The sequence below is a fragment of the Myotis lucifugus genome, unplaced genomic scaffold (assembly GCF_000147115.1).
Source record: "Myotis lucifugus unplaced genomic scaffold, Myoluc2.0 scaffold_63, whole genome shotgun sequence".
NCBI lineage: Eukaryota > Metazoa > Chordata > Mammalia > Chiroptera > Vespertilionidae > Myotis > Myotis lucifugus.
The window spans coordinates 813,825-825,366 of NW_005871111.1; the positions used below are offsets into that span (position 1 = coordinate 813,825).

Below are 11,542 nucleotides of genomic sequence, written 5' to 3' on the forward strand. Positions count from 1 at the left end.
AATTTCAGAGAGGAAGGGAGAGGGAGAGAGAGATACAAACAGCAATGATGAGAGAAAATCATTGATCAGCTGCCTCCTGCACGCCCCACACTGGGGATGGAACCTCAGGCATGTGCCCTGACTGGGAATCCAACCATGACCTCCTGGTTCAGAGGTCAGTGCTCTACCACTGAGCCATGCCAGCTGGGCAGAATTCAGTTTCTTGTAGCTTTAACACTAAGGCCTAACTTTCTTAAAGCTGGATATCCAATAGGGTACCACTTAGTCCCTAGAGTTCCCTGCAGTTCCTTGACATGTGGCCCTCTCACAGGCCCTTTCATAATATGGTAGCTTACTTCTTCAAAACCATCAGGAGAATCTCTCTGACTTCTAATCACTTTTTAAAAGGGTTCACCTGATTCGGTCAGGCCCACCCAGGATAATAACTCTTTTAACTAAAAGTAATCTGATTAGGGACTTTAATTCATCTGCAAAATTCCCTTCACCTTTGCCTTATAACCACCTAATCACAAGAATGGCATCCATCATACTCATTGGTACCACCCACATTCAAGAGGAGGGGGTTATACAAAAGGTTGTACCCCAGGGGCCAAGAACCTTGGGCCATCTTAGAATTCTGATGACTACAAATGCTAATGATGGAATCTAACAGAATCTTGGTGGATACTGTATTTGACCTATACTTTCAAGAATTTCCTGGTGAGCATCTTGCTCACAACTGCTTCCAGGGATAAGAGTCACTACATAGCTAGAACGTCATGTATGTTTTCCTTTGTCCACTGTACACTAGTTGAAATGGCCGAGGTAGCTTAGAAAAATGGCAAAGTGGAGAAAATTCAAAATGTCTGATGGTTAGAAAAACAATGACAAGCCAACGTGCTTCTTAAAATTCATCTCCTACTCTATTTGCCACCATTGGGATTTTTCTACTTCTCAATAGGACGAAATGTCCCATTGAATCAAAACAGCATGCTAAATTTCTGCTTCTCATTCTATAAAAGTCTTCATTTTTACATATTGAAGAGAACTTTGAAGTGATAGTTTTTCTGTTCCAAAAAAAGGGGTAGCATTAATTTATCTAAATCTTTTTCAAAAATCTGATACTTCTAAAAAAATACATTGAAATTAAGGTTTTGATTCATTAAGAGAAAGCCAATTAGTCATTAATCTATACAGTAATTGTGTCTAACAGTTGTATATAACTAATTGGTAACAGATTTTAACAAGGAGTTGTTTTTTTAATAACATACAGAAACCAAAGTTGATCTCAAAAACAAAAGTCAAGATTAATGTTCTCTTGTTTATTAATATAAAGCAGTTTACTAACATTAAGTATATGAAGCAAATTAACCAAAACATACATTATGCATATGGAGAAAATATTAAAGTATATAATAAGAAAGTGTGCTCAATATGGGTCTTTAAAAATTGAAAACACAAAGTAATTTTGAGATTCATGACAGCCTTAGGGTTCATATTACTTGACTGTGATAAATTTAGAAAATTATATACAGTTTGGCTTGTTCTTCTTGCACACAGACAATATTTCTTTTCTCTTTAACCCTTTTCAAGAAGATCTGAATTTTGTTGTTGAACCCATTTGCCCACTTGATCGTTCTTGATGCTTATTATTACTTAAATTTTACTTATACCTCACCTTTTATAAGAGTAAATAGTGGACTTAATCATTTAAATATTTCTGTAGCATTTAGAATAACATGGGCTGGATCACATGAAGTTTTCAAAAGAATGATAACTTTTTTCTTGAATCCAACTGCTTGCTTTCTTTAACAGAGTTAATTTAGATACTGCATTCATCAGTGATTCCACTATCTGAAAAAAAAATTCTGCCATTTAAAATTTTTGACATTTTCATTTTTCTATTCTATTTCTGTTTCATAACACATAATTCAGGCATTTGACTGAGTTTAAATCAGTGGGCTGGCTGGCAGCCTAAAAATTTGTTTGCACAGAAGAGATTTGAATGAATTGGGAGATTTGTTGAAGTATTGGTAGCTCTTTATTTCTCTTCTATAATTTTTTAATTTGAAATCTCCTCTCTAATGTAATTATGTGATTAGACCTTAGGTTAGTTTACTTGAAATGAATTTTAATCCAAAACCGCAATCTGTCCTAATGATATTAGGACTGGTGTGACTTTGGTTACTGATTCAATGAGCAAAGAAATGTAGCTAAAGTCACATAATGACTTTGTTTTTAATTGAAATCGCAGAGATATTGATTAGAATGGATCTGATCTAGATCTGTCAAATTAGTGGAAATCACACATAACTTCATATTGTCCTTATGTCTGGCTATGGAAATGTGCTTACCAATTTGCAATTTGTTTTCCCCCCTTGGGGCCTAAACCCCAAGTTTTGCTATATCCAAGCATCTATTAGTAAAGCCACAGATAAAGCTGAGGCCTATGCAATTAGTTTAAATATCTTTTCAGGCCACATGCTATGTTCCAGGCCCTTTGTTAGATTCTGAAAATAGAGGGGGCAAAGCAGAAAGGTCTCCTCCTTATAGAATCTGTAATCACACTAGAAGCTTGTGTTGTAGAGTCTCATTAAGGAAATCTATGATCAGATATAGCAAGGGCATATTTAGACATAGGCCAGACTGACTAGATTTCAGAACAGACTACACCTATAACATGCTTGGCACAGTGCGTGGTAGTTAGCATCTATTCAATGACAGCTACATGTTAATACCATTATTATCTTTATTATTTATTTTTTCCAGTTCACCCAAATAATTCTCTGGTCATAGGCAGAACACAGCACATGTAGACATGCATAAGTAAAATGAGATTAGGTTCTTTTTACAAAAGTGCAGGCCAACTTTGTGCTGCAGACTTAAGAGAGCCCAAATTGGTCCTGTAATGTGGAGACTAGGAATCGTTTCCTTTATTTTTATATCCAAGGTTTCATTGTTTTAATTGGCACCCTACCAAACTGATAGATGCCTCCAGTTGTGTATGTTAGCGTGGTTGCTGAGAACATTACAAATCCAGTAATTATGAGGGACTATTTTCCCACTATTGTCTTCTCAAAACATTCCCTATGCTGGAAATGCTATGAAAAACCTTAGAAATTGTAGTAAAAATACTATTTTTAAAAACAAGCTTTTATTGTATTTTCTTAACATAAAAGAAATATATGTTCATTATGGAAAAGACAAGTAAGCAAAAAGAGGCAATGAAAATCACCCGAATCCAACACTCTGAGAGAACCACTGTTAAGTTTAGGCCTGTTTCCCTTCTCTATACACAGAATGATATATTTAAGTGGCATCATAGTGTAACACCCTATTTTGTAATTGCTTTCTATATCTTTATTCTATGTCACTGAACAAATACCTTTCCGTGTCATTATTCTTTTACAGTATTATTTGCCTTTGGTTCTATCAAATGACAATTGTTGGGCATTTAAGGTATTTTTTACTTTTATCTTTCTTTGTTTCTATTATAAATAATTTATTGAATGAGCAACCGAGTTGCCATTGTTGGAGGTTTTTAAATGTTAAAATAGCTAAATTACTTAGAAGCATTTAAAGTGCCTTTGGTGCCCGGTACCTGGAAAGATGAAATATTGGCAAAGAGGTCTTCTTGTGCTTCCATAGCCTCCTTATTGAAGGGTCCCAGAGGCCGCAGGGGACTTGCAACTTTCAGGAAACACTGGGAAAGTGGCACCTTTAATTAGAGAAGATCAATGATGCCAAGATGGACTGTGATTTAGCAGAAGGTGAAATCATTACCTACAGACTTATCAGGAGACCATTTTGTCACCTGTTTGTCCCTGTGACAAATTCAAAGCAACTGAAAACAAATTTTTCATTCGCCGGTAGATTTATTTTTTTAATTCTTTAAGTTTTATCTTTTAGGTTGCACAAGCTGTTGTTCCATGAATTACAGTGTGCTTATCAATCCATCCTTCTTGCCAGGAATGCCATCTCCAACAACACTGAAGAAGTCGGAGAAGTCTGGTTTCAGCAGCCCCTCCCCTTCGCAGACCTCCTCCCTGGGAACAGCTTTCACACAGCACCACCGGCCTGTCATTACAGGACCCAGAGGTGAGCCATTCCACAGGCGCCCTGGGTTTTGCTTAGATCATGGCCTTGGGGCCAGAGTAGCCAAATGAGACACAATCAGACTCCCCCAGAATGCTGCTGAAGGCAGTGAGTGTTCCACTTTCTTATCATTGCGGACAGCTTTGGAGTGTTAGGGACCAAAGAGATTTGGCATCAGTCCCTTGATCATTAACCTAAGGCAAACAAGGGACCAAACCACTTTCTTTGCCAGTGTGATGTTGCAAAGTGGTGGGAGATCATTTTAATTGAACCAAAATCAAATTCGTTCTGTAAATTACACGAGTGGGCTGTGTGTGTGTGTGTGTGTGTGTGTGTGTGTGTGTGTGTGATGAGCAAGTACAGTTGACCCTTGAGCAATGCAAGACTTTAAAAAATCTGCATATAAGCAGACCCATAGGGTTAAAACCCAAGTTGTTCAGAGGTCAACTGTATTTTCAATAAGCAATTGGGAATGGGCATACGTGGAGGGCCGACTTAAGTTATATGTGGGTTTTCGACTGTGTGGTGGGTTGGTGCCCCCTAACCCCGACTTTGTTCAAGGGTCAACTGTAATAGCTTCTTTTTCATTCTAGCATCCCTGATGCTCCCCTTTCCTTGAGACATTTTGCATTGAGGTTGTCTGCATCACGGTGTTGACTGTTGACGAGCAGTCTTCATTCACTCCTTTTGAAGTGGTAGATAGTTGGTCTGGTTTTCATTGCAATGTTTTCATTATTTTTGTCTTGTGTGCTTTTAAGTTTATTATTAAAATGTGTCCACAAGAAATATGATTTGTATTTCACATTAAAGACAAGCTTTAAACCTCAAGAGAATGTCAGCAAGTCACTTAACTTGATCTTATTGCAAGATGAAAATATTTATTAGTTTGTTTATGAAACTCCCACAGTAGGAGTATGAATAATTGTAACCACATTTGCTTTCTTCCGTCAGATTTTCGTTTAGGTAGGTCTGTGATCTACCAGCTGGTATCATAAAACATCCTAGAAAGTAACGGTCTCTCGTCTACTTTGACATATGCCTGGAAAAACTGATATTTCTCGTAATAATCTTACTGTTAGTCCCACAAATCTAAATTCCTTATAAATACTCTGTGTGCATATCAGGGAAAGATGGCAGTGAGAGGGCTGTCTCATGCACTCACAGAAATCACACTGAAGGAAATAAGTATTCTGACTATTGTGCGAAGCAATTTCTAAATACACAGTTATGAAACTTACTTGCTCCATCTGTAAACATCTTGTGATCATTGAGAGAACTTTCTTAACTTATTATGCCACTTGTCTGTGTGTGCGATATAATCAGAGAGGGAATATGTGTGTGTTTTCTAATTTTAAAATCTTGTACCTGAATTGGATTATACAGTCCCCAAATTCAGAATGAGTCTCTTGAAATGGGGTAGTGTTATAATATTATCCTCATATTCAGTATTCATTACGCATCTAAACTGTGGTGGAAAATAAGAGATGTGAAGGAAGCTCTTTTAGTCAGAAAGAAGATTTTTGGGCTCAAAGAGATAAGGCATGTGATGTTTCTCATCTTTTTATTGTCAGGTTCACATATTCTAAATGCTAAATAAATGTTCAAAGCAGAAATTTCTGCAGGAGCTCAGAGGAGGGGACTCTGGAGGTTCACCTGAGAGCCTGTTACTGGGAATTCAGTGGTTCCTGTCCTCATAGAGCGGACAGTTGAGCTCAGGAGACAGACACAGGAGAATAAACATGTAGAAGATGATATGAAATGTGCTGTTACTTACCACTTTGTATCTAATAAAGAGACTTCAAAGTGTGATAGCTCAAAGTCAAATCTTAAAGGTTGCTTACGTGAATGGGGGGAATTCCAGGCAAAGAAAAGATTCATGATGTAGCCATGTAGTAAGGATTGGGAAGAACAATGTGCTAGCAGCCTGGATAGCTGGGTATGCTGCCTCTTGCTTTCCACTTACCTCTTTTTAATGTCCTCCCCAATAACATGGGGTCAATACTACTGCTGAATAAACTTTTCCTCCCAACCTCATATTCTCATGCAGAAATTACCATAAAATAATATTTCTAGAGACTTTTTGAGGAACATAAAGCAAGGTGCATATATATCATCATTTATACAATAAATATTAAGAACGCCATCTGTGAGTCTCACTTTAAAACCACAATTCTAGAAATTATTATAATAATTCTAGCATTTACCCCTGGGTGCCATGATTGGGAGCTTCTTCATGCTAGGTAGTCAAGCACATTTTCTCAAATGATCCACACCGTGTTGAAACAGAGTGGACTTTTTTCGCCTACAAAACAATGAGTTTGGATCTCCTGTCATATTCATGAAATTGTTTTTGAGGAAAAGAAAAATGCCTAGTTTAAGAATTATGGAATACCAAAGATTCTTTGTTTTCACCAGAATTCAAGATGGTTCCCAGCATCCTCGGTTCTCCTTTCTGGAATATCTGCTCAGGTACCCATTCTTATTGCACCCTGCCCCCCTTAGTGGTCTGGTGAAGGGAATTGGAGTAGTTGAGATGAAACTCTTCAGTGGTATCTTTGTGGGTAAGAATCATAGAGTCAAGATAGGCTAACATGAGACATTCTTGGGCTAAGATATTTTTAAAGGGTTGGTATTTAGCCTCTCATTATTTAAGAACTATTTGCTGCAAGTACTGTATTCCCTTCTATTCTTTTCTGAGCCAGTTGGAAAGCTAATGCTAGGGATAACATCACAACCAAGGCTAAGAGTTGATGTTTCAGCAACATGAGGGCAGAGTTAAGGAGGGAGAGTCTGACCGAGGAAACCAGGGTGGAATAAATGTGACATGTACATTAAGAAAAATTCAACCTTACAAACTTACTTCCAAAGGGCCTGGAAGAAGAGAAAGGTGGATCCTTTATCAGGGCCCTGAGGTAAGAGTTGGGGTGGAGTGGGGGACAGGTCTTTACTGCACTTTTGCTGAGTCACATGGTACATTCACCTTTGGATCGCACACAGGTTGCAAGACCTCCACTGCCTTCCTTAAAATTAAGAAATTAAAATTTCTCATGGGACTACCTTGACTAGACCAGTTTGGAAGCAATAACTATGTAACATATCTCAATGATATTTTAACAGTGGCCCTATTTTTCACTGCAAACCTAAGCTGTATATGGAAATCTGGTGGCCACCCTTTACAAAAGAAACCTCTCTTTGAAGATTGCAAAGCAAAGGCAGAAAAGTAGGGCCTTGAAGGGAGGCAGCATAGCATAGTGGTCAAGCACAGAAGCTCAGGGATCAGATGGGCCCGCGTTTGAATCCTGTGTCCACCACTTTTACCAACTGTATGAACCTGCCACCTTGCTCCTCTGAGCCAAAGGTTCCTCATCTACCCATTGGAGATTACAATCTCTACTTCAGGATAATTCTGTTATCTGAGGAGATGAAATCATGCATTTGTAGTCATTCACACTGTGCCTGGAAATAGAGTATGTACAGAAGTCATGTAAACAATTTCATCACTCGTTTTCATTCAGGCTTTGAAAATCTCATCCTGCCCATCCTGCCCTCGCCTGTCAACATTTTAGCCATCCCAAGACCAGCTCAAGTACTACTTTCCACATGAAACCTCCTCAGCTCCACCCAGGCTGCGATCATCTCACACTCCTTAAACTCCTGGGGCCTTTTGTGCCTGGCATTTCCTCCACTGGCATTGTGTCTCACACAGTGGGTTTTATGCACAATATTTGTTGAATAAGTAAAAAGTAATGAAATGGCACACAAGTGGACACAGAAGCCATTCATCCCCTCCCTGAAACTGATAGGTTCTCATTGCTTCAGAGGAGCTAAGGGTGATACATGTCTAGTTTATGGAGTACTTCTTTACAAGGAATGTCCAAGATGGGGAGGAAGAACAATGGCCTTTCATCCAAAGAAGACTTTTGCAAGATTATTTAAGTAAAGCTTTGGTATGCTATGAATAAGCTATGCTTTAAAAATATTTTGCTGTTCTAATCACTTTCCTGTTTTCATTGTTGTGAAGGTAGAGATGTGTGGTTTCTTAAAATGAATCTCTTCTCTGATAATGGATTTCTTTGTGGCTTCAGTAAATCACTTAACCTGTGGCCTCAGTTTGGCCATCTGGATCATGGGGATAATACTTTGCAAGCTATGTAGTTAAAAGTAGGTAAAGGGATTAAAGTATTTTGGAATGTCTTGGGGAGTAGGGAAGCTATTAACTTTCCATAAAGGCATTTGTATGTCATTTTACATTATTACAATTACTGTGCACTTTAAGCTGAAAGTCTGGGCTTTTAAAGACTCTCTTTTACAAGTGCTTAAAATTTTAAACATAATAAAATATTTTATCATGAAAATTTATCTTATTCATGATAACTGGGGAAAAAATCTTTGTTCTTCCCTTTGCCTTTTCAAGAATTTAAAGTTTGCCTGGTGATTTAAAGGATCTAACTCCTTTTGAGAATTATTTGGAGTAAACATCAGTGATATTTTAGTTTCTTGGAAGTATTTATTCTTGAAAGTTATGTTTTTCCTGTCTTTGCTCTTTTGAAAAACAACAAGATAATGAATGATCCTTAACTTAAATGCCCTGTGCTGAGTAGAACATCTCTGTGCTTTAGGGATTTATACGTGGGGAGGAGCCTGTACTATGCACAAGGTAAAGCAGAGGTTGAAAGTAATTGGCAAATAAGCACTTACTGAGCTTCATCTAGAACCATAGAATTTCAGAGTAGTGCTCTGGGAATCTTCTGGTTTAATTTATCCCCTATATCAGCCAAGAATGTGTTTGGCTGCAAGTAAAAGATAATATAAATAAACAGGTCATATTTTTCTTATATAAAAACAAGTATGTGATTCAGGATTATGTTACAGTGGCAGTATAATGCCATCAAGGATTGAGATTTCTTCTCTTAGCCATCCATGCTTTAGTGGGTTGTTTTTATCCTTATGCTGTGAACTCATGGTTACAACATAGCCACTGGGCTCCTGCCTTACACCTATATTTCAAGCAGAAAGATGGAAAACAGCGAGAGCAAAAAAGTGCCTACCAACTCATTTTGCCACCTTGTACAGAATCTAATGCAGCATGGTCAGAACTGTGCCATGTGATCACCTCTAGCTGCAAGGGAGGCAGGGAATCTAGTGTGTTGTTTTTTTCCGTGAGCATATTGCCACTCTGTATGAAATTTGGGCTTTATAAGTAGATAAATAGAAGAGCAGTATGATGGTTAGTAGTTAGCAAGTATTCTGCATTGCTCTTACAGGTGAGAAATCTCAGCTGGCCAGAGTCACGACTAGAAATACGTCTCCAGTGCAGTGCCTTTTCTACCATATCAGTAGTTTCTATCTTTTTCTACCCTATTGGGAGAAATGACATGCACTTATTTAAACAATTAGTTTGTTTTTACATTTTTTATTAGTCAAAGACAAAACATAGCCACTTAGATCATTTGAAAAGCATGAGATAACCATGTTATTATACTGTTGTTGTTTTTTGAGTAGCAGCCATAAACAAATCACTTGACCTCTTTTTATTAGCCCCATGAACCCTTGCTATTTGTAATGTGGGGTTTCTGTTAGGTGCAAGTCACTTCAGAAAACAATTTTTGAGGTCAGTTTGGCTTTTTTAAATATTGAAATTAGCTTACAGACTCCAGTTGCTGTCTAGGGACCCATTAATGTTTTCCACAAACATTTGTCCAGCACTTACAATATACAAGGTCTGTATTTCCTGCTAAATAGAGTAAACAGGGGAGCTTGGATTCTGGCCTCAGAGTGCTTACCTCCTGGTGAATGACAGGACAAGAAAACCAGCAGTTGTATTGTTGTGATAGGAGAGCACAGGTTGCTGTCAGGGACAAGGGCATTCTGATAGAGAATGACTGTGTCATTTGACACTGTGGGAGTCCAAGCATGCATAAGAATTAACCCCTATTCCAAAACAGAGTACTTTCTAATTGTAAGCATGCAAAACAAAGCCACAGCAAACAAGTCATACTTTTAGATAACTAAGTACTGAGGAATTAAAACACACAGAATGTAAGCATGAAGCTAAACCCCCACTTCTCTACACACACACACACACACACACACACACACACACACACACACGGGAAGTTCAGAAGTAAAATTGCCCTGATTCTGAAAATACGAGTAAGATATACTAAGACAATAGCCATATAAACCAAAGATTTATTGTGCAGCCTTCGAAGAATCATGCCAGGTTTTGTTTGGAGGGTAGTCAGAAGTTTATATGCTCTGTAAACCTCTCTAAGTCCATGATTCTCGTGGCCCAAACAAGGATTCTGCTCTTAGTGGTGACACATCTGAGGGTCTGCAGCTAACAGTATCTCCCAGCTGGGCCAAGAAAAACAAACTGCAGAGAATTATGAGATTGAAGATCACCTTCCAGGAAGTTGAGGTCACCAGGAAAGTTGGAGGAGTGTAGATTCATAGACAATAACAGAGGAGCAAGGAAGGAGAGGAAAAACAGTTATCATTGGATGGCAGGGCCCATTAGAGCAGGAACCACGTCTTTATTCTTTTCGTATCCCTCAGCCTCTTGCTGGGCATAAGGAGAGCACTCAATAAATATTTGTTGAATAAATGAATGAGTGCATGGATTTGATTGAAAGCAAATGGAGAAAAAGTGGGGAAATAATAGGGAAATCTTTTCATCCCCTGTGTGTAATCCTATATAATAAAGAGGTAATATGCAAATTGACCATCATGCCTTCACAAGATGGCTGCCTACAACCAGGCCGGCAGAGGGGTTAGTGAGGGACGACCAAATGACTGAACAAGCAGGCTGCGTGGGGCGACCAGGCCGGCAGGGGGGCCATGAGGGGCAACCAGGCCGGCAGGGGGGGGCAATTGGGGGCAACCAGGCCAGCGGGGGTGAGGGGCAGTTGGGGGCGTCCAGGCTGGCAGGGGGCGCCAGTTAGGGGCAACCAGGCCAGCAGAGGGGGGCAGTTGGGGACAACCAGGCTGGCAGGGGGTGCAGTTAGGGGTGACGAGGCTGGCAGAGGGGCGAAGTTGGGGGCAACCAGGCTGGCGGGGGGGGGCTGTTAGGGGTGATGAGGCTGGCAGAGGGGGGCAGTTGGGGGCAACCAGGCTGGCATGGGGGGGCAGTTAGAAGCAACCAGGCCGGCAGGGAGGGGGTTGTTGGGGGGCGACCTGGCCAGCAGCGGAGGGCAGTTAGGGGCGACCAGGCAGGCAGGCAGGTGAGCTATTAGGAGCCAGTGGTCCAGGAATGTGAGATGCATCCCCCGAGAGGTCCCCGATTGGAGAGGGTGCAGGCTGGGCTTGAGGGGACCCCCTTCCCCTGTGCACAAATTCATGCACCGGGGCCTCTAGTAATAATATAATATTTAAAGTGCCATGTATTTTTAGCATCATGGAGGGAGGTACCAAGGCATGTTGGGAAAAAGACCCTGATATATTATTTGCCTTGGTTTTTATTTAAGAA

General features: G+C 39.6%; 1 protein-coding gene across 11 annotated transcripts in view; it reads left to right on the plus strand.

Annotated features, from left to right (window-relative positions):
- Positions 1-11,542, plus strand: part of NFIA (nuclear factor I A) — a 369,193-nt gene that overhangs the window by 285,532 nt on the left and 72,119 nt on the right. For 5 of the 11 annotated variants that reach the window (XM_023754653.1, XM_023754654.1, XM_023754649.1 and 2 more), the window contains exons 8-9: positions 3,889-4,077; positions 6,490-6,543. In XM_023754653.1, the coding sequence (XP_023610421.1) occupies positions 3,889-4,077; positions 6,490-6,543 (243 nt within the window). Of the gene's footprint in view, positions 1-3,888; positions 4,078-6,489; positions 6,544-7,589; positions 8,430-11,542 lie in introns of those variants that run through there. The other 6 variants (XM_014456716.2, XM_023754650.1, XM_006089754.3 and 3 more) reach the window with 4 other exon arrangements.